A 25187-nucleotide genomic window follows, 5' to 3' on the forward strand; every position below is an offset into this window, starting at 1 on the left:
ACATTGAACATTAACATTGAACATTAACATTGAACATTAACATTGAACATTAACACTGAACATTAACACTGAACATCAACATTGAACATCAACATTGAACATCAACATTGAACATCAACATTGAACATCAACATTGAACATGAACATTGAACATCAACATTGAAGATGAAGATTGAACATGATCATTGAAGATGAAGATTGAACATTAACATTGAACATTAACATTGAACATTAACATTGAACATTAACATTGAACATTAACATTGAACATTAACATTGAACATTAACATTGAACATGAACATTGCATATCAACATTGAACATCAACATTGAAGATGAAGATTGAACATTAACATCGAACATTAACATTGAACATTAACATTGAACAGTAACATTGAACATTAACATTGAACATAAACACTGAAGATGAAGATTGGACATCAATTTTGGACATTAACATTGAACATCAACATTGAACACCAATATTGAACATTAACATTGAAAATGATGATTGAGCATTAACATTGAACATTAACATCGAACATCAACAGTAAAAAGTGACAATATACATCGAATATAAAAATATTGAAATGCTGCCATTGTTTGTACATATACTAATTCTGAGAGTTGTTAGATATTAAAAACACATCTTGACCATCTTCATAACGCGTTAATGAAAACAGAGAAGACTGCAAATAGATCTGAAATGTAGCAGACAAATGAAATGTTGGCTCTTTGATAGTGTTCTCAGTTGAGAACAGGAAAGCATATTCGATGCATTTCGAAGTGAATCCTTGACACAAATAAGAGGACCTTAATAAGAGTATTGTTCATCTGACGTGAAGAATAAAAAAAGAAAAGCATCGATTCCTTCCATTGAATTGGAAATAAGGTCGACTTGGACAGCGAAGCAACAAGAAAATATCGATATTTAGATTCGTATTCATCCAGTCGTTTATTGGACATCTCGACGGATATTCGAGCGTACGATTTTTTAATCAAGCACTGCTTCAATGAAAAGGGCAGCCGAGGAATTATTCAAACGTGACACGACGAGTGGTCGCTAATATTTTTAGCGTAACAGTGGTAATGTCTAAAATGGTCATTCAGAATCGGGAAACAATTTATGCTGAGTCCTCGATTCCTAAAATACTACGTTTACAGATTTGTACGGTCATGCATCTTTGAACTTTCAGGTTTTTAAATTTGGAGATTGCAAATTTGTACGTCTTTAAATTTTCAGATTTAAAAATTTTTACATCTTTGAACTTTGACCTCAGTTCTTAGTTTTACAATCCCCTAAATGTTTTCACCTCCGAGTGTCTAATTTCTAATATATAATGAAATATGAAATAATATAATAATAATATATGATAATATAGATAATGAATATATAATAATATAGTACTGAAAATTCCAAATCCACAGATCTCCAAATGTCCACATCTTCAAGTGTCTAACTTCTAATATTCTGAAATGTCTAAATCTCTAAATGTCCATACCTCCAAGTGCCTAATTTCTAATATTATGAAGTGTCCAAATCCCCAGAGCCTCAAATGTCTACATCACCAAGTGTCTAACTTCTAATATCGTGAAATGTCTAAATCCCCACATGTCCACTCCTCCAAGTGCCTAACTCCTAATATTCTCAAATGTCCAAATCTCCAAGTGGCCCTACCTGTAAATGCCTAATTTCTAATATTCTGGAACTTCCAGATCCCCAAATCCCCAAATGTCCACACCTTCTAGTGCCTAATTTCTAATATTCCAAAACTTCCAAAACCGCAGATTCTCAAATATCCACATCTTCAACTGCCTAATTTTTAATATCCTAAAATGTCGAAATCCCCAGATCTCCAAATGTCCACATCTCGAAATGCCTAATTTCTAATATCCTAAAACATCCAAATCCCCAGATCCCCAAATGCCCACATCTCGAAACGCCTAATTTCTAATATTCTGAAACTTCCAAATCCCCAGATCCCCAAGTGTCCACATCATCCAGTGCCTAACTTCTAATATTCTGAAATGTCCCAATCCCCAAATGTCCCCACCTCCAAGTGCCTAAATTCTAATACCTTCAAATCTCCAAATTCCCAACTAGAAAACTTTGTCAACCCCACAGAAAAATGTCAATTCTCCCCTACTCAAATTAGTGCATCTTTGCAAATGACTCGAGTAATCGCGTTCTACCAAGTTTATCGTTTCCCTTCGATTTCTAGAATACCAGTAGAAGTTTCATCCGAGAAATCGATAGGACTCGCACGTTTCATACGCACCGAACGTAATACTTTCACGAATCAAATTATCTCATCCCCGCTAATCCGTAGCATACACGTTTCTCCATCTTCCACCAATATCCCAGCTCCGTTCGCAATATCGCGTTCGCGTTTATAAACTTTCCGGTCCCTGGATTCACATAAATCACGGAGATCCGCTAACGCCCGTTCCACGTATCGCTATGCTTCTCACGCGTGTATTCATCCCTCTTCATTTCTCTTCATTCGACCTTCCAGCCGTCTTCTGCCGTTTCTTTCGCGACTTCTGAATCCCGAACATACCAGAAAGGGAAAGTTTCAGCCCCACGGGCTTGTTCGCGACGAATTCCCTTGGAATCAAATATCTGCTGTTGTTCCAGCACCGAATTTAGCTTGCCTCTGATGGCCCCGAGACTACCGCTGAGTTATGATCTTCGTGAACCAGTTATTCCTGCGAACCGGCTCTTTCTTGTCCGTTTCTCCCTCTGCTCCACGTCCGACCACGGAATTGAAACGTTAGATTGATCGAGCGAATTTATTCCGATGATGAAATCGCGTTACGGAATCTGTATTTAACGTCAGTTTGTATGCAGATGGAAATATTGAATTGTGGGATTAGTTTTAGACACGATTTTGGATAGGTTGTTCTTTGAAAGATGATCTGAGGTAGATGATTTGATGGTGATGGGTAGAGAGGTTCAATTAGGAAGATTGAAGAAAGTTTGGATGAGATAGGTGAGTCTCGATATATGGCCCTGGGTATGGATTCAAGGATTCAGTTTGTGATACGAAATTTATGGATTTTTTAGTTTCATGTTTCTAAGCTTGTAAACTTGACAATTTTCGAGTTTTTTGAATTCGAAAATGTCCACATTATTAAGTTAGCAAATGTCCACATTATGGAGTTAGCAAATGTCCACATTATTAAGTCAGCAAATGTCCACATCATTAAGTTAGCAAAAGTCCACATTATTAAGTTAGCAAAACTTGAAGCTCTCAAATCTTAAAGTACCTGTTTTAAAAAATGTTTAAATTCAATAATTCCTAAGTTTCAATAATCTACAAATTCCCTATAAATATACACTGTCTGTCCCTATAAATATATTAAGAACTGTACAATGTATCCTTCGATATTACATTATATGAGCAAACGCGTAGCAATATCAAAGCAAATTAACACGATTGTTTAATTTTGATTTGATAGCGATTACCGTCCTGTTTCGAACGATGCACGTGGTTCGTTACAGCAGTCGTCACTCGATAATCGTTTAAAACGTCAATTATAACGTTAATGACAACGGGAACTGGATAAATCGGGAATCGATGAAACTCTCGGCACCGAAATTCATATTCTCAACCTATTTGTAGCTTTCAATTTTATTTTAATCATCGAGTTCGACGATTGTTCACGAGTGGCCTGCTATAAATTTCTATACATACATATATCAAACCGCGGAAGTGAATTATCCGACGGATGAAATCGATTTGAAGTTTGCAAAGGATCGCGTACATCGCGAAGGCTCGATTATCAACGATTTGCATTTCAATTTTCTGCAATCACATTGTTCGAATGTGCGAGCTCGTCGAGGCACCGCGCGAATATTCGGATATTATATTGTATTTAAATCACAAGAGAAAATCGAATTCAACCGAGGCATTGAATTCCAAACAGTAATCGTACTTTGTAGCTTAATACGCGAGCTTATGAATGCCAGGTCAACTTAATTCAAACACGTTTCCCTGGCTGTTTTCGATGTGCGCTTTGTATGCGAGCGTTTCAATCGACCAAATTTTGCTAATGCCTCGAACCTTTGATATCTTCTAATATACTATACTGGTTTATCAAATCGTATCAAAACTACATAATCCAACTAGCCTCTTCAATTTATCCCATATAACATGGACAGAAATATGGACGCATAGAAGTAAAATAATACTCTGGAATTTTGGTACAAATTACCACTATTATTTTATCATTAAGTTATTTTATACTCACACTATTTTTTACTATTAGCCTTTTATCATCCTGCTATTTTATATTATTAGAATTTTATAATCTTGCTATTTTATACTATTAGTGCTTTATCATCTTATATTTTGTACTATTAGCATATCATACTGACGTAATACTATAACTTATTTATTAGAATATATTATATAGAATTCATATACCATATTACGCGTTGGTTAATTACGCGTTAGATCGCCACGCGTTAGATTTCTACGCTTAGAATTACCACGCGTTAGATTTCTACGCTTAGAATTACCACGTGTTAGATTTCTACGCTTAGAATTACCACGCATTAGATTTCTACGCTTAGAATTACCACGCGTTGCATTACTACGCGCTGGACTACCACGCGTTGCATTACTATGCGCTGGACTACTACGCGTTGCATTACAATGCGTTGGACTACTACGCGTTGAATATCCACGCGCTGGATTACTACGCGTTAGATATCCACACGCTGGATTACTACGCGTTAGATTACCACGCATTAGATTCCTACGCTTAGAATTACTACGCATTGCATTATTACGCGTTGGATTACTACGCGTTGAATATCCACGCGCTGGATTACTACGCGTTGGATATCCACACGCTGGATTACTACGCGTTAGATTACCACGCATTAGATTCCTACGCTTAGAATTACTACGCATTGCATTATTACGCGTTGGATTACTACGCGTTGAATATGCACGCGCTGGATTACTACGCGTTGGATATCCACACGCTGGATTACTACGCGTTAGATTACCACGCATTAGATTCCTACGCTTAGAATTACTACGCATTGCATTATTACGCGTTGGACTACTACGCGTTGAATATCCACGCGTTGGATTACTACGCGTTGAATATGCACGCGCTGGATTACTACGCGTTGGATATCCACACTCTGGATTACTACGCGTTGGATTACTACGCATAGGATTACCACGCGTTGCATTACTACGCATTGGATTACCACGCGTTGGATAACTACGCGTTATCCGAAGCTACCGCTCTCACGTCTGCGCATGCGTAATCCTCGCGTTCTGATTAGTCCGTGTTTTTCCTTAATAATTCAAAAACGAAGCTTTAAATTCCATTTTTGCGAAGGGAAATCTTATTCAGAATCACCTCAGCTACCATTTCAGGGACCTATATTAATTGTGAGATACCCTGTATAGAAAAATCCTTAAGCTACCGAGGTCCTGTAATATGTATTCTAAGACCTAAGTAACCGTAAGAGTACATATTCCGGTAATACAACACGATCAAAATTACACTTCTACCATACTTTGCGAACTAGGCAACAGTTAGAGCGACTCAGCAAGAAATACGGAGCTTTGTTTTGGTCGCGATAAAATCTGAAACTACCATCTCCTCCGGAAAGACTGGCAGTCGAACGGGGGTGGAACTCGGCAATCTTATCTAAATGAACTGCCTCCACCTAACTCCGTACATACTTTTAGTAAACGATCGAACAATCCAGTTAGCGTTCGTTTCTCCCTACGAACAGTATAATTGGGCAAGAAACTAAAGCCCAACGATTGGGATACGTCGGCCCTTTTTCCTCGTCTTGGCAGATCTCCATGCTGATACACTTTTTATAGACGATCGGTTAATTTATACCGAATGTCCTTTGACTATAGTCGATTTCTTATCTTAAAACTAAAAGGACGATTCGTTTTTAGTCCCAGTAGAATTTATCTATATTAACTTTATTGTGGTAGAAATTTTTGGAGGGTGAATTTAAGGAAAGTAGTGTTTCTTGAATTTTATAAATTTTATGCAGGTCTGCAATTTTATTAATATTGTTTTTGGTATTATTGGAATTTGAGTATCTTTTGCAAGATTTCAATTTTTTTTGTAGTTCTGAGTTTTAGAAGATCGAGAAACAACCCTTGCATATAACTTTGAATATAACCTTATTAATATTATTATTAAAAGGCCTTCATAAATTTTTGTTACTAACCAATACAACTATCAGTACATTCCATCAGACCTAAACTCACACCAAACATAAAATAATTTTTTTCAAAGAAGTTTGCAACCCTCAACCATCAGATTTGTCCAACGACGTCCACCGTTTCGCAGCGAAAGATCAAGGCACGTTTACAAACGCGAGTGTCATCCACTTACACGATTTGCTCGTCATATTCTCAGGGTGTACTAAAATGATACTTCTCCGTCCATCAATCCGTCGTAAAGTAAATCCTCTCGAGAATCACGTATCATGAGACGGATTTATTTCCCAAACCGTAGCCGAGGTAAGACGGCGAGTGAGTATATCGGATTTACGTACTGTTCTGCTTGCCTTTTGCTCTTCTTGTTCGCCTCTTCTTCTTCGCCGTCTGTTTACGCCACAGACCTTGCGTTGTTTCTTCTCGTCGGTTTAAAATGCGATTTCCACCAGCCGTCTCGGCTTTTCCTCCCTGACTCGTGCCGGATATTATTCCCTTCTTTTCTTCCCATCCTCTTGCTACCGCGAGAGCATTTTTAATTTCTTTGTGTCGATTCTTTTGTTAGGCTTTTACTCGGTTCGTGTACACTGGAGATTATTTTTAATTGTGAATGAGGTTTAACGGCGGAAGCACCATTTGAGGTATTAAGGAAATGACGCGTGGCATTAAGAAGTTATGAAAGAGGTGGGATTTTTTGTGTACTGTGTGAATTTGGAATTTTGGACGAATTATTTGGAATTATTGTATTAAATATTCAGCTTCACATACCTTTTTTGATGTAACAGTAGTATGTAACGTATGTAACGTTTAATGTATGTAACACTAGATGTGAGACACCTTGTATAGTGAAGTAGTAAAATAGGCAAAAATAGTAAAATAATAAAATAGTGAAGACAGTGAAATAGTAAAATTGTGAAGTAATAAAATAGTAAAATAGCAAGACAATAAAACGGATAACAAAATAAAACAATATTAAAGTTGTAAAATTGTAAAATTGTAAAATAGTAATATAGTAAAATAATAAAATATTAAAATAGCAAAACAATAGAATAGCAAACCCTAAAAACCTAAAAAGCCCAAAAACCCTAAAACCCTACAACTCTACAACCTTAAAACCTTACAACTCTAAAATCCTAAAACCCTAAAACCCTAAAACCCTAAAACCCTAAAACCCTAAAATCCTGAAATCCTGAAATCCTGAAATCCTGAAATTCTGAAATCCTGAAATCTTGAAATCCTAAAATCCTAAAATCCTAAAATCCTAAAATCCTAAAATCCTAAAATCCTAAAATCCTAAAATCCTAAAATCCTAAAATCCTAAAATCCTAAAATCCTAAAATCCTAAAATCCTAAAATCCTAAAATCCTAAAATCCTAAAATCCTAAAATCCTAAAATCCTAAAATCCTAAAATCCTAAAATCCTAAAATCCTAAAATCCTAAAATCCTAAAATCCTAAAATCCTAAAATCCTAAAATCCTAAAATCCTAAAATCCTAAAATCCTAAAATCCTAAAATCCTAAAATCCTAAAATCCTAAAATCCTAAAATCCTAAAATCCTAAAATCCTAAAATCCTAAAATCCTAAAATCCTAAAATCCTAAAATCCTAAAATCCTAAAATCCTAAAATCCTAAAATCCTATAACCCTAAAACCCTAAAATCCTAAAATCCTGAAATCCTAAAATCCTAAAATCCTAAAATCCTAAAACCACAAAACCCTTAGCCTATAAATTCGCACAAATCCACAGGCGAAAGAACACAAAATTACAATTAGAAATAACCGAAAGTATTTAACGATATCTAAGTTCCGAGCAGTCGGTTGTTATACATAAAATAACGCACGTACCGAGCAAATCAGAGCGAATTAATAGTGGCAGAGTTTATTGTATTTAGTTCCCGAAGGAAGTTTAATTGACGCGGAGGAAATTCTACCATTAGAAACAACTGTTCTGTTTCACCGTACATCATGTTCGACTACTGTCTGCGCAACTATGAACAGTTACTACTGAAAACGTCGAAATATAACTTTGTTACTACGGGAACCGTTATCAAATCGAGTGGAGAACAATTTGCGCCGGTTTAATTGTACACGATTTATTTCCACGTTTAATAGCACGATTTACGATCAGAATCCTTTATAAACACGTTCAAGAAATGCAAGGGTAGTTTAAGAAGGGTCGCGAGTGATTTCAACAGCGGCAGTGACGTGTACGTCCCGAAGCTAGACAAGCTTCCTTATTTACCTTACAATTTAAACTAATTAAAATCTTGTAAATACCGGAATTTTAAATTACCGTTTAATACCCGACAATCTTGTCGATTTAATAATGGCCACCACTTCGAATCTGTTTTTTCAACAATTCCTCCGCGATTTTAACGTTGGTATTTTTTCCCAGCGAATCTTGCCCTTTATTCTTAACGAAGCTTTATCGAAATTTTATTGATATTTCAAGGAGTCCTCCTTGGTGTTTCCCTTGTTCTTCTCCTTCGCGATGAACGTGGAATAATAGTGCTCTTCGCTGCCAGTGTCTGGAATATTTTTCTGAAACGTTAAGTTCTTATGGGCCGACGATTCCTGGGCTCTTCTTTCATCGCGATACCCTCGTTAGGAGAATTATACATCGTAGACGGCTACTTCGCCCTCAGACATTGCTTTGAAGGTGCCGTTGAAAATTCTCTTGCATCGTTAAATGTATGCAATACCCTTCCGAGTGTTGTGCGTGCGTCGGATTTTCAGCTTTCACTGTTCCCTTCAAGGTTATTCTTGAATCTGTAAAATCTTGGAACTTCGCATTCTTTGAATACGATGTTCAACGTTATTACCGTTGCGCTGCTACGGACGCCATTTTGTCCTTTATTATTTCGAACGCGCAGAATACTTTAACCGTGTCCGAATGAAATTTAATTATTAATTTTTGTCCTTCATTTAATAACAAATGTTCGTCACATTTAAACAAATTTAAGATTCAGATACATTTTAATATAAATATAAATTGTTAAAATATTGTACATTTGTTAATAAGTTGGTTTTAAATGGAATATATTTGTGTTACAATTTTTTGGTTTTTTCTTTTCTATATATGTTATGAATAATATGCTAAGTGAATGTATAGATAAAATGTATAAATTGTATGCAGAAAAAAATGTATTCAAACATAGAAGCAAAATAACGTTTCAAAATTGACTAAAACTTAAGAAAATATTTTGTGTGACATATTTGTCTTGTAACATACAATATTAACAGATAATATAATTTTAGTATTTAAAGTAGTTTAGCATTAACACAAAAATATAATTATAAAAGAATATTAAATAAAAAACTCCCTCTTCAAATATTTTTCTTTGTCCACACAACCACCATCTTATCGAAAAAGCCTTAGTTCGTCAGAATTTCAAGGGTGCCTTAAACTAACTCCTTTTATTACGAAATACAACGGCACACTTGAAGAACCAATCAGAAAAAAAAGTCGGAGAAACGAAAAACTCGCAAACACTGCAATTCTCTGTTTTCATTTATGGCGAAAGCGACACGAACGGGCGGCCAATAACGTTTACATCAATAACCAATCTGCGAAATCTCGTTTTCTGGGGGTGAAAAAAAAACAGCGAAAAGCATCCAGTAGTGCGATTCCCCTTATCTACTTGAAAATCACAAGCATTTCACGTATTAAAGCGGGCCGTTATACTCTTTGCCACGATTCTACCCCGTTTCCACCTTCCGCTACTCCTTTTTTCTCTTCTTTCTTTCTCCAGGGTTCGCTCTTATTTCCCACCTTATCGGTTCAGATCTCATAAATTTCACGGAAAACGCGATTAAGCGGCCCCAGGTTGTGCCTCGACTGGCATCCCCGACTTCGCCCCTGCAGCCATCCACCCCCTTCCTTCCGGAGTGCCGCCAAACCCCATGGCGATCCTTCCAATCTAAGTATTCAAATGAGAGGACCAACTCGTACCCTCTTTTATCCGGTGTATACAGGGTGTCGTGGCTATGGGAGAGGAGAGAATTTTAAGAAAATTAAAAGAGTCTAGGGACAACGTGAGGACAGCATTGAACGCTGGCGAACTCTGGGGAATAGGAAGATTCTAACGATTAGACTGTTGTCCAGGGAAAATTTAGGGAGAGATTAGAACTGTCTAGGGAACATCACAAAAGAATAGTTTCACAAAAATAGAGCTGGGTTGTTGGTAGAGTTAGGTGTGTTGATAATTTGCAGGAGTATAAGGGTGGGCTTTAAAAAGTTAAATATAGGAGATTGTACTTTTGTCAAAAATAAGAAAAGTCTATTAAAAAAAGAGTAATGAAGGAGTTGTGAATTGTATGAAGAGCAGCAATTTTTAAAATATAGGAAAACAGATTTAAAAAAAAAATGGAGTTACAGCATCTTCATAGTAAAATGTCCTCAGACATTCTCCCTATGTTATATACATCTTGTGAATGCATAGTTTCATAGTTATTAAATGTACCCCGTTATGTGTACTTACTTGTGTCATTTATTTTAAACTCCATTACATCTACATTCACCGAAAAATAATTTGGACCTAACAATGCCAACTACAGGCGTGAACAAAACTGTTAACGCGATTAAAGCGTCTCAATCAAATCAGAAGCAAGGTAAGTAACCAAGAAAGATTGTCTGACAAATGACAGCGGTCTGTCCCGGGACCAACGAGTCCTTATCAGCCGATTCACGGCGCAGCCTCTCGATTTTCCCCGTGAAAAAGATGAAAAAGCCGGCGGGTCTATCTATCGATATCACTTCGCTGCCATGGTGGTAGACTGATGGTGGAAAAACAACGACTAGGGTAGATAAACCATTTCTTTCGCCGACGATATCATTGCCGCGAAGATTAAGTGGACGTAATAAACGGATAAAAAGCGATCAGTGTTGAATGACCATTACCGTGATCACCTTAGCCTTTCCCTAGAGTCTAAGGCCAAACAAAAAGTCCTCGAGTGATTATTTTCTGATCGCCTCTTTTTTTCGGCTTCTTGTTTCGGTTAATTGATTTATCGCTTCGACTTTTTGCAGGTAAATATTCCTGCGGGATTCTTTAGACTCTGGTTTATTTATTTGGTTAGTTTAGATTAGTTAGATAGGTTATGTTTATGTCAGATAGGTTATGTTTTTGAATACTCGGTTTCTTAGGAAGTTTTGTCTGAGAGAGGTAGGTTTTTTCAGCCCTTTAGATTTTCGTCATAGTCCTTCAAGTACCAGGCAAAATTTTGTTAAAAGAACAAAATCATATTTTGTCACCACTATGTCTTGCAATCTACAAATTCAATCGAAGTCACCAACTACTCCTTTTCTGAAGCAAGTCCTTAAATAATAAATTTTCACAAATTTTCATTAAGAACATAGTCCTTCGAGGCTATGTAAAATTTTGTTAAAAGAACAAGATCATATTTTGTCACCCTTATGTCGTGCAATATACAAATTCAGTCGAAGTCACCAACTACCCCTTTCTCGAAGCAAGTCCTTAAATAATAAATTTTCACAAATTTTCATTAAGAACATAGTCCTTCGAGGCTATGTAAAATTTCGTTAAAAGAACAAAATCATATTTTGTCACCACTATGTCTTGCAATATACAAATTCAGTCGAAGTCACAAACTACCCCTTTCTTGAAGCAAATTCCTCAAACAATAAATTTTCACAACTTTTTACTGAAGAACATATAATCCTCCACATACTACATAGCAAATTTATAAAGAATATCATATTTTGTCACCCTTGCGTTAACTAAAAATACCAGATCGAACTAGCGGTACAACTACCGGAGCAGGTAACCTAAAATAACTTCTGTAGCAACTTATTTTATTCCTTATCCAGGAGGCAACCCGTCGAGATTCCACGTTCTTAGCAACAGAAAACGTTTTCCAAGGGGGTTGAAGAAGGGAAAATCATTCACGTATTCGTCACACCAGGCCAGCTGAGCTGTTGTTGGCATTGAAAAATCCGGCTCTCGGAAATCTTTCCCGTGCACGTGCACATTCGCACGGCCGTGCCACATTCCCAGGGACGTAGTTTTTCCGAGAGACAGGGAAAAAGCCGTCGATGCGTTCCTCACCGACGGAAAACACACGCTCGAATCCAGATAAAGTGGATGCGAGGATAGACAGACGTAGTTTCGATAAAAACGATATCTGTGTCCGTGAATCTGTGTAACGGCAAGAGAAAAAAAGGGGAAACAAAAGAAAGGGGTGCGAGTCGGTTACAAGAGCGGATTGGCAAGTGGGGGTTGAAACTGTTTTACGATTTCGAGAGACGCGTTCTTAGTAGCTCGACTTTTATGCCTTTTGTTTCGAATCGTCCTTGATAAGTTCCATAAACGGGAAGCTTGAATCGCGGAAAGTTCTCGAAATTCGCCTGGAAGAGTTTCATCGCGTTTTTACCGCGCTGTTTAAGTAATTTCGCGGTTGATCGATTTAATTCCGCGATTCGAGGCGATGAAAATTTTAGAAGACTGTTCGCAGGTTTTTTCGGATTTCCGACGGAGATTACCGAGGGGGATTTTATCCGAACGGGTACATCCCTCTTAAGCAATAAAAAATTGATATAGTCTGTTTTGTTTACCTTCGCACACTACACGTAGCGTGCGTCATAGTTTTGTTATAAATAACTTTATAAATGTCCCATATATCACCGCATGCAGAAGCAACTTGCTGCGATTTATCTCGACAAACTTACTCATATTTTCAGCGGTCTTCCGCTACAGCGGCTCCCAAACTCCGTGGTGCCCCGGGGCAACCTGCCTGATTTATTGGGGCACTCGGATAATGGGGAAATATCAAATTTTCACTTTTAAGATTTATATGTATGTTTTAATATATTATACACATACGTATAATATATGTTAATGCATGTAATACAAATTTTTTTAAATAGTTAACAGGAAGACAGTTTGGTAATGAATTTACTATTGTATATAAGTATGATTCTCAAATTATGTTTGTAAATAAACAGGATACTGAAGTAGACTTCATTACGTTTAGTAATAAATTTACTATTGTTATTGCATATCAAAATGATTCTTAAATTATGTATGTAAACATGCAGGATATTTTATTATAATTAAAGTACAGGTTTCATTGCATTCACATACATTACGTCTAGTAATAAATTCACTATTGTTATTGCATATAAAAATGCAATATATATTAAATTATGTATGTAAAGATACAATATTTTTTATTTTAGCTAAAGTACAGGTTACATTCACACAAGTGTTAAAGTACAGAATGTTTCATAAGAACCTAAAAATCTAAAATATATCCAGACTTTAAAATCTAAATCCAGTTCCAAAATCATAAAGCACAACTTCCTGTTTCAAAAAATTGAATTTCAAAGATTCCAACACGATAAAGTTACAACAGTTCCATGAAACTAAAATTCCAAAATTTAAACACGTAACTTTGAAAAGATCTTGTACTGTGCTACGAAAAAACTGATACACCAAGAGCGTCCAAAGAGTCAAAATAAAAGAAGTAATTACAGAAACCATTGTCCTAAATTGAACATACCAAAATCGTATACGAAATAGTGGAAAAAGGAAATTCAAGAAAACGGTAGTATTTGAAAGTGTCAAGAAACAGTGGCAGAAAAAAGTAAAATGGAAGAACGAAATCTCCAGTTCGCACCTAAAATCCCGCACACACTCAACGTTTTAAAGTCGTGCAACTTTCTGCTCGAAAGATGTTTTCGTAATACCAAGAGGAAGGAGAAAAAAAAAGAGAAGAAAAGGGAAAAGAACGAAGTCTCGTCGAGGCAGGACACCCTGTATATGCAAATGCGAACACGAAACGCGTTTCCAAGGTAAACTTTCGTATCCGTTGGTCGAATCGCAAAGCGTACATGTGAATGCGTGCCCTCAAATCCTTATCTGGGATTTCGTTCGAAGTTTTCCGGAGGGGAAAGGGTGGAAAACAGCGGTTTTTTCGGTCGCGAAACGGACCACGAGAAGTCCATGCATTTCTGATGAACGTTCTTCCGCTGGCAAGTGTTATCCCGCCACGTTTTAAGTCGGTGTGGACCGATAGGGATCCCGGTTTAAATGAAAATCCAGGAATGCCGGAACAATTCGGCTGCGTTTCCGGAATTCGAGCTCGCAAACGTTCGCTTTTCTTTATCGCGTGCTGAAACGTTTGCGTTCGGGTCTGTTAGCGATTCTTGAACGCCGAGTTTCAGAAATGCGATTCGATACTGCCAGATGCCGCGGTTGTTCGGATGGGGACCCATTAGTCTCAAGATGGCGGGTTACCGCCATTTCGCTAACACGTGATGTTTAACTAAAGAATACTTTCGATTGAAAGATACCAATTTTTATTTTTATTTATTTATAGCAAGCTATTAGTGGCAGTTTAGTTGACCATAGAAAGTTTATTTATTCTTCAATAATAATAATAAAATCTAGATGTGTCCCATTGGTACCGCCAGAGGAATACAATGTCTGTGAACTCCATAACTTCTCACAACTCCTAAAATCCAAAAACTACTCTCAATAAAAAAATGATCAGGTTACAGAGATTTCGTCAAAATTCGTGTTACGAAATCGAAATCGGATTTCAATTATTAATAATGCAGAGAGGGTCGGTTGTGCCGGTGTAGTCGAGTAGGAAAAGTAACAAGGTTCTCCGTCACAACGACACGTTCGCACGGAAAATATTTCGCACGCTCGATTGCCTATTGCTTCCGTAACAGCGATATTTTCACGAGGATACACGCGGCGCGATGCAGTCGGCCCGTTTCCTCGCGAGTCTCGCCACTCGAAGCGGAAAATTGACATAAAATGTTGCCCTTCGTGTTGGTTCCCTGTTCAAAGGTTCGTTGCATGGAACAGACACGAGTTGATAGCCTTGTCGCGTGTACCGGCACCGTGAAACACCGCCATTCTGATTCCTTGGTCGTCTCGCGTAACTCGCTAATATGCGAGAAAGCTCTTTCAAAGCAGCCTGGTAACGAGCTTCAAATAAGATGAGCGCGATAATTGCAGCGTTTCCGAATTGTTTGCATGTTTTGTATGGCTTTTTATCAGTGACCCTATGATTTATTCTCGTTACGTTACACTTTATTTGAGGGGTCTAAAATAGCATGTTCACATATTACTTCAAAATATTCGTATGTTCAAACCTCACGTTTGCTAAGGGAAATCTTGTTCAGAATGACATCCGCTACCATTTCAGAGACTTATACTAATTGTGAAACACCCTGTATAATCCTACACTATTTTCACAATGTAAATTGTATGAAATGTCACTTATAAAATATAACAAGTTTTTTTGTATAAAATCTGTATGTAATTATAGCAACACTTTCATCCATACTAACTCTGTATTCAATATCAATGTTACTGAAAATACAGTACTGTAATTATTTTTGTAAAATGAAATATTTTTGAAAAATATGTCAAAATATAGTTTTGTGATTGTATATGTTATGACTCCTTTGCAATTTCCAATAATAAAAAGGATAAGTATCGATTTGAATACAGAATCTGAATATAGTTTTGTAGAGAAGGATGAATTAAACGTTAAGGAAGTTCTCGAATAACTTCTAATTCAATTTGTTACACTTTGCTGAAAGCGATATAATTTTTAAGGAGATACGCCTTACTTTCCCAACCGGCGATAAATCGTGGCTGAGTAGAAGCAGACGTTAGCTAGTCAGCAATTTCTTGTAGCAACGTTCTGGCAAAAACTCTGATGCCTCCTTGTTCCGCTATTTCTCGCCGAATAAATCTTGAATTTAGTGGCTTGATGTTCTGTGTTGCGGAATTTTTGAATAAATCGCTGGAAGATTAAAAATTTCATTTCTCATAATTGTTGAACACTTGCGAGTATGCTTAGAATTTTTATAATTTTATGAATTTAAAACTAAATTTGCGTTTGAAAATGCAAATATTCTTGAATTTTTATGGTTGCAAATTTGAAAGTTCGGAGGTTTATTGATTTGGAAACTTGCAAACTTGCAAAATTTTTAAATTTATGGACTTCTAAACTTTCGAAGTCCTGAACTGCGATATTTGAAAATTTCTGCAGGTTAAAATTCAAGCTGAAAGTTCGCAAGTTTTTAAACTTAAAAATGTAAAACTTCTGTAATTCTAAGTTTATGAATTTTTATACTTCAAATATTGGAATTTTTAAATTCCTAATTTTAAAGATTACCCAATATGTAAAGAACCATTTTTGAACAGATTAAATAATTCATAAATTACCAAATAAATGAAAAGTGTTAAAATTTGTTATTCCATAAATCGCTCTAAAATCAGATGTACCCTAATCAAAGTCAAAAACGGACGTCTGCATGTGACATCTCGAACCGTCCCAAATTGCGTCAGTAATTAAACCACACCGTAAGCACCTACCAATTAACCCTGCAATTGCTCGTCAACACGGATCAATCCCGCGCATAAAACAAGAAACAAACAAAGATCGCCAACGACCCTCGTGTAATCCAGCGAAGAAGAAAAGCGTGGTATTAATTACGTCCAAAGTAGATCATGGCCTCGTATAATTAACAGGATGGTTGAGTATCGGCTTCGGATTAACGAGCACGGCAAGGTTGGTCAAAGCGAGCGCGAAGAAAAAAGAAAACCTGGTTTTCTTCGAAGTTTTCCCGGAAATCGCGAAGATCGCGTGACGCGTGACGCAACGGTATCCTCCCGTTAATTGGACGCCGAGTAAAAGCGCGAAAACGAGGAAACTCGTGGATTTCCAACGAAATACGCTCAGGTGATTAAAGAGCGAGCGAGATCCCTTCGTTACGGTCTCGAGTGGACCGTCGAATTTTAATTAATATCCCTCATCGTCGGATGATCGCGCGTTTCACGCTCGAAAATCGCGGCTGATCGCGTCTTGTCTAGGGTTTATTAATTATGCGACGACGGCCGAAGAGTTTTACCGAGTTGTTGCGAGATTCCGGTGAATTGGTGATTAGAGTCGAGTGTGTTTGGAGGAATTCGAGCACTTCCGAGGCACGTGTTCCTTGCGCTCGTTTCCGGTGGCCGAGGGTTGTTATCGTTGGAGAGCGCTGGCCCAGTTATCACCCGAAATTTCGGGGATGGAAACACAAGGACAAAGAGAGCAGTGATAATACGAGAGCGTAATGAGATTCGAGCAACAATTTTTAACCCTTCTTGTAGGACAAGACATGTAAAATACGATTTTAATGAAGGGTTGGATACATTTTTAAAGCTTGTTATTGAACAATTGTGTGCATAATTGAATGAACGGTAATTAGGTTATGTGAGGAATTAGAGGGTGAATATTAAAGCATTCTTGTGGGTATAATCACTGTGGAATCTTCAATGAAATACGAATGAACTTGAATTTGTACTAAACATTTTTCATGCTGTATTCAGTTATCTTATTTATTTTACTAATATATCAGCTTGATTTTAGAATTATTTAATCTGATTTAAATACAATAAGTTTTTCTGTTGATCCAGACATTTCAATGTTGGTCTCATTGTTATAAATTTACAAAAATTTCACATTTTAAATTCCTGAACTTTTAAGTTCGTAAATTACCCACATCCCAAATACTCAAATTTCCCAACATTCAAGATATTGATTTAAAAAATGTTTAAAATTCAAGGACTTGGTTAATAATCAAGTTTCCAAATGTTCATAAAAGACATAAAATTTAGACAGACATAAAAAAATAAAACTTTCCAAATGTTAACAAATCATGAAATACAGAAATTGTTCTACGTTGAACATTACTTGATGGTATATTCCCCACCATAATTTTCAAACTTCAAAATTGCCAATCTTTTTAGTTCTAAAAAAGACTATGTATAATCTGTTCGCAACCACAACCCTCGCAATTAATCGATGTAGCATTTAGTTACAGCCGCATCCTCCATAAACATATTCCCTCAAAAGAGCATCAGAAATAACGCGACTAAATCCCGCAGCTCCCCCAAGCACGGTTCACCGAGTTGAATTAAAGAAAAAACGGAAACGAGAAAGAAAAGAAACAAGAGAAAGGGAGAAAAAAGAGGAAATAATAATCGTAAAGCTTTCCGCGGGTCTCGCAACAATCCAACGCTTTAAAACAGCTTTATACCGTCCACGCAAAGTGCAGGCGACGCTTGTTTACAACGGCGTCCATAAAAATAAATGCGAGGAAGGCACGCGGGCACGTTCCAACAAGCAGCTTCTCGCCATAGCCTAGATTTACATGAGCGTATATATACGGGTAAATAAATGGAACGGAAAGAAAATGGAGAAACACGAGGATACGGCGAAAGGTGACTCGTAAAGGTGACTCCTGCTTTTGCCAAGGGAGCAGGACCTAACGCTACTAGGAAATTCTCTTTGGGCCACTGCCATCGACTTTGCTATCTGCCAGCCCAAAGGAACCACCAGCTTGTGCAGACTTACACCCATGTGTGCGTCTAACTTCGTGTCAGACCACATTTTCAACTCGCCGACAAACGGTCTACTCTCTGCCAGAGTATCTCTTTCTTTGCTTGGCTCGTCTATCGAATTCTGATTTCACTGATTCACCAAGAACTTTCGGGATTTTGTGCTTTTGGTGATGTTCTTTTGTTTTGGAATTAGAGAGATTTATTGAGGTCTGGTGGACTTTGATGTTTGGGGTTTGGAGTGTTTTTGGGGACTTCAAATTTTCAAATCTCCAAATCTCAAATGCCCGAATCTTCAAATCCCCAATTTTGCAGGTTCCCAAATCTCCAAACTGTCAAATCTTCAAATTCCCAACTTCTCAAGTTCCCAAACCTCCAAACTGTCAAATCTTCAAATTCGCAACTTCTCAAGTTCCCAAATCTCTAAGTCCCTAACTTCTCAAGTTCCCAAATCTCGAGACTGTCAAATCTTCAAATCTCCAATTTCTCAAATTCCCAAATCTCCAAATCCCCAATCACTCAAATTCCCAAATCTCCAAATCCCCAATCCCTCAAGTTCCCAAATCTCCAAATCCCCAATCTCTCAAATTCCCAAATCTCCAAATCCCCAACTTCTCAAATTCCCAAATCTCGAAATTCCCAATCTTTCAAATTCTGAAATCTCCAAGTCCCCAATTTCTTAAATTCCCAATCTCCCAAATCCCCAATCTTTCAAATCCCCAATCTCTCAAATTCCCAAATCTCCAAATCCTCAATCTCTCAAATTCCCAAATCTCCAAATCCCCAATCTCTCAAATTCCCAAATCTCCAAATCCCCAATCTCTCAAATTCCCAAATCTCCAAACCCCCAATCCCTCAAATTCCCAAACCTCCAAATCCCCATCTTCCCAAATTCCTAAATCTGCAATCTTCCTAACCCAAAAATCATCAAACCACATACATCCAAAAATTAAAATTTCTCAATCGAAAATTGACCACCCACAAACATCCCACCATCTTGAAACCCCTACTCAATCACAAAAATAAACCCCCCCAAAAAATAAATGTAAATCATTTAAAATTGTAAAAGATACTTTGCCTATCCGAAAAGAGAAGACTCAGCGACTTATTTTAGGGTCGTAAAGATTGGTCGGTCTGCGTCCTCGAACAGCTAGAGCGGAGAATCTTCGGGGTTGAATTGAAATCCAAGGTGTGTGCAGAGGGTGCAGGGATACAGGTGCAACGGTACGGGTCGTTAGCGGAATCGCATTCGAACTCTAAAGTAGTACTCTACCTGTCCGCTCTCTTCAGAGCTAACGATCTTTCTCTGTTTTTGCTGCTTCGAACCCCTCACCCCTTTTCATCCCCTGTGTAATCCGTAATAACGTTTCAGCGGCGCACTTTGAGGTAACCGTATCTCGCGAATCGACTCCGTAGATCGATTTACTATTCGATGCACCAACTTCTCGTTTACCAACCTTTTTACCTTATTTCTGACTTTTATGTTTTTTTCAAATCGCTGCGTTTTTAGTGTTTATTTCTTTTTTAGCATGTGGATAATTGCGAGGCAGGATTCCTGGAAATCCATTTGTTTGGATTTCATTTTTAAGTCGGAGCTTCATTACTCGGAAATAAAATAGAAAAATTATTAGTTTAAAATTGTAGGTTCATCCCTTAAACCACAATACATATAAAAAATTACTGTATTAAGGTACAGAATTATTTGAGAAATATTTGAAGAAAAAATTAATGTTTCAAGTAAAGATTCCAAATAACCTTTTCCGTCAAAAACTTCGTCCTGATAAAACGGTTATAATTGTGCATGGTGCATATTTGATTTATAGCTTCTCTGTTGCGGCGCAGTCGAAAGCGCGTGCGGGGCTATGGTTTTCGGCGCAGCATTGAAATTTCACGTGGATTTCCATGTCGACGCGTTTCCATTAGTTTGTTCTCGTTACCATGAATTCCTTTCAAGGCATTTCGACAATTTCAACGCTTCGCACTACGCGTTGCGTTCGCGTGATATTCTTTTTGACCGATAATGAATACCGATGATAATGACGGTACGGTTGCATTCAAACGTTAATGGATTCGCAGTGCATTTTGCACCTCGCGGAATTTCAATGAAGAACTGAACGCATATTATATATATCGACGAATTAATTCACATATCTACAATTTTTTTTCTGAATTATTATTGGATATTTAGGTATTCGATTTCAAGCATTGTTCGGTAATTATTCTTCATTACTTGGATATAATAATACATCAACCTCTTGTAGAGTAAGTTTGCACATGTATATGTGCACATATGTACATACACATATGTATGTTCATGTATGCATACACACGTACGAATATAAATATATTTATGTACATATGTATTTTCATGTATGTGTATGCATGTTCACATATGCCTAAATACATATGCATATACACATATTCACATACACATGTGCATACACACATGTTCACATAAATATTGTCACACACATGTACATACACTTATACATACACAAGTGCATATGCATATATACATACACATATGCATATGCACAAACACATATACACGTATGTATATATACACATATGTCTGAACAGTAAAGATGTCATTCATGGACAAATTTCTCGAATAACAAACAATGACTTAACCTTTCATTTAATTAAAAAATGGCATTCACATAAACAACATCTTTCAGAAAATTGTAAAAGCATCTATCAATTTTTAAAAACTGTAATTGATAACCTTGATCAGACACACGACTAAAAATACCGTTTCAAAGAAAGTGCAGTAACCGAAACGTACGTAAACAAATTGGTCGTTTCACGTGCAGGTCTGACAGTTTTATTCGAAATGTCCCTAGAAAGGAACTCGGGTAGCACTCTCTTATCCAGAAAAGTTCTCAGAAAGCATTACCATGGCGCTAGACAGGAGAAAATTCGTTTCGATCGTCAGTATCGCGGTAGAACGTAGTCCATGAAATAATGCTATTGAAGGGAGAGAACGCGATCGCGAATTTCAGGATGGATGGCTGATGTCCCGTTCCTCGAAATCCTGCCGCGGATTCGATCAGGAACGAACAGTCTGTTACTTTTCAAGAACTAGTTGCGACGAGATGTACCGCAAGGCAGACTTGAAAAATTGCATTTTGCATTCAATAACTAGACTGTCAGTCCGATCGGCGAGTACCTATAACTCAAACCGCATCCACGCATTCGAGTAGACACTGTTTCTCGATCGATCTCTTCGACGAGGTATCTGATGCGAATCTTTTCGAGCGAGGTACATTTTCACGGTGTCGCAATTTAGAAGGTGTGTTTGAGAATGGATTATTGTTGAAACTTGAACACCTTATATGTATATAGTGACAGATTAAGATGTTAAGGATATTCATATGTTATACATGTTAACATTCATATGTTACATATGTCAATGTCCACATGTTATATATATTAATATTCATATGTTGTACATGATATTATTCATATGTTATACACGTAAACATTTATATGTTACATATGTCAATATTCATATGTTATACATGTTAACATTCATATGTTACATATGTCAATGTCCACATGTTATATATATTAATATTCATATGTTGTACATGAGATTATTCATATGTTATACACGTAAACATTTATATGTTACATATGTCAATATTCATATGTTATACATGTTAACATTCATATGTTACATATGTCAATATTCATATGTTTTATATGTTAATATTCGTATGTTGTACATGTTAACATTCATATGTTATATATGTTAATATTCATATGTTGTACATGTTAACATTCATATGTTATATATGTTAATATTCATATGTTATACATGTTAGTATTCATATGTCATATACGTTAATACTCATATGTTATATACATGCTAATATTTTAGTATTCAGTGCAATATTTTAATAAAGTAGTTAAAATGGTCAAGAATGTCTATTTCAAAAAATTAGGAATTTTCTAAATGACATAAACTAATGTCCACGAATTTAATGTTAAAAACTGAATCTACAGTAAAGTAAAATTTCGTAGAATTTTAATTTATTCTATTATTTCTGATTTCAGTAACCACTGTCCCGGATCCCGAGTTCGTCGAGGAAATAAAAAATATCACAGTTTCAGCGGGACGTGACGTAAAATTTGCATGTACTGTCAAGGATTTGGGACAATACAAGGTAAGCTTCGTCAACAATTTACCTCCTAAAGAAATAAATCAATAAAAGGAATCACAATAATTTTCACCTGAACTTAATAATACTCGAATAATTTTCAACTGTCTATCAAGTAGTACAAACGATGAAAGGGCGTACAATCTCCTCAAATTTCCCCGAAGTTCCAAATCCAAAATCCGCGTAAATCGCAGAAGTTATTCGATGCAAGAAATAGGAGATCTGAATATCGTGGTACATGGCAGGAACAGATTTCGAGCGGAATAATGCGTGTTTGGAGATGTACATATGTACGCGTTAGCCCGTTGGACGAGCGTCGAGACGCGTGTTAAGTAAGTGGCGGCAGGCGTCTTGAAGCGTCTCCGTTAGCTTGGTCGTGATTACGTTGGCGCCGTTAGATCAAGCTGAAATCGTGCGACGCTTTGATGAGTGCGATTCATCAATGAAGGTGCTCGTTAAATCCGAAGCGTTCCCTGGAACGGAGGGAAAGTCTCGCGAACGAGGAGAGAGACGCGTATCCCACGGGCTTCTTGAATAATTTTCTCATTCGGGACACTCGTATCCTGCGGGGAATAAATTAATTGCTGTTCGGCCGAGCGTACGAGGTCGGAATGCTTATTAATTCTTGCACCCTGCTGCCTCACCAATAAAGAAATTCTTCCTTCGAACCATACATTTGTTGTTGATAATATACATCATAATATACATTTGATAATATACATCCCCACAATAACAATACTTATAACAATATTATAATGTTGTTACATTATAATAAAATACCATAATATTGTATTATAACACTGCTGTATAATACCATAATATGTATAATATTATAACAGTACAATAACTATAATATTATAGTATACAGGCTGTTAAAAAGTTCAAAAACCCCCCTCCAGTTTCACGAGGGTTGATTTGGAGTAAAAATTGTCGTCAGAATTATTTTTAGAATTTTAATTTGATTTTTTACAAGAATGTCTCAAGTCACTTTTGTCTACAAATAATTTTTGTGAAATTAAAGAGAGTTTCAGATTTTTTGAACACCCTGTATATTACAGTACTATATTATACATTATTATGTTATTTATATTATTTAATATTATTATATTATTTATATCATTTACTATTATTATGTTACATACATATATTACATATTATATCATATATGTTTTCTACGAATTAGCAAACCCTATCTCCAAAATCAAAAATCTATAATTGAAATGCATTTTCCGACGAACGAAAAGACGAAATAATAATAGATAAGTTATGATACACATTTTTTATTCATTTTACGTCTCAATGAATTTTTGTCGGATTTTATGATGATTGCCTTCCACTTCAATAAAAATGAACTCTCCCCAATAATCTTTTTTAATTAAATTTTTGTGTATTAAAATATTAAAATAAAAATTAAAAATTAATTGTTATTTCTTATCCTTGACCAAAGCGCATTATTCAATTACCAAAGAGGAAAATTGAAAACAATGCATGCGTTATAATAAATATTATTTAATAATTTCGTTTCTCGATTTCTGTCGCATTCGATGACGATTGCTTTCCGTTCCAATAAAAATAAATTTTTCTCAATAATTCTCTTCAAATTAAATTTTATTTTTGTCCCCGACTAAAATACAGCTTTAAACAGCGAAAGAAAATGAGTAAAAATAATTATAAATTATAATAAATATTTCTTGATAATTTCATATCTTTTATATTCGAGGTTTGTTTTTCATTTCAACACAAACTTTCCCAACAATCTTCTCCAAAAATTATATCTTCGCATACTGTAAAATGAAATTCTTAAATCTATCATAAAATCGAATAATTCAAAAGAAAGTTACCAATCCATTCTCAAAAATAAAAAAAACAAGTTAGATATTATACGTATATTTTCTATCATATATGTATAGAATGGGAAACAGTACAATTTTACATGCGACGAGAAGTTATTGGATTATTAATGTTCATGCCTAAAGTTTCCGGAAGATTCACGGGCCACTTGCTCAGGGGTGAAGGAAGGACGAAAACCACCGTGTCGTAAACGCATCGAAAGATCCTTGTCGAGACGGCTGGATTCGAAATTTAGGATTCGAGAAACGACGAGAAGACGACGACGCGACGACCCCTACGCGACGTACGAGTTGGCGATAGTCCAGCAGATGCCAATTCAATCTTCCTGCTTGCTGCGGATGTAAAATTTCAGATGGCCAACGAACTTTCCTCTTCTGTGCCTTTTCCTGGCCACTGCAGTCCTTCGAGTGTACTTACGAGTTCCTTAACATGCACTCTCCCTGAATGTATCCTGTTTCTTCTCCTATTTCGCTTTTGATCAGTTATTCCTGTTTCCCGAATCTCAAACGTGTAATTTAGACACGTTTGCTTATGCAGCGAAATATCCGAAAATGGGGACCGGGAAATTACTCATTCTTTTCGTTAAATAATACT

The 25187-nt window shown here is 36.5% G+C and overlaps 1 protein-coding gene across 2 annotated transcripts in view; it reads left to right on the forward strand.

The window, feature by feature from the left end:
* The window catches only part of LOC100880785 (lachesin), a 292742-nt gene that overhangs the window by 63830 nt on the left and 203725 nt on the right, over window positions 1-25187 (forward strand). For both annotated transcript variants that reach the window (XM_012281448.2, XM_003701653.3), the window contains exon 2: window positions 22639-22748. In XM_012281448.2, coding sequence (XP_012136838.1) covers window positions 22639-22748 — 110 coding nt within the window. The remainder of the gene's footprint in view (window positions 1-22638; window positions 22749-25187) is intronic.

This window comes from Megachile rotundata, chromosome 4 (assembly GCF_050947335.1).
Source record: "Megachile rotundata isolate GNS110a chromosome 4, iyMegRotu1, whole genome shotgun sequence".
In the NCBI taxonomy this organism is placed as follows: Eukaryota; Metazoa; Arthropoda; class Insecta; order Hymenoptera; family Megachilidae; genus Megachile; species Megachile rotundata.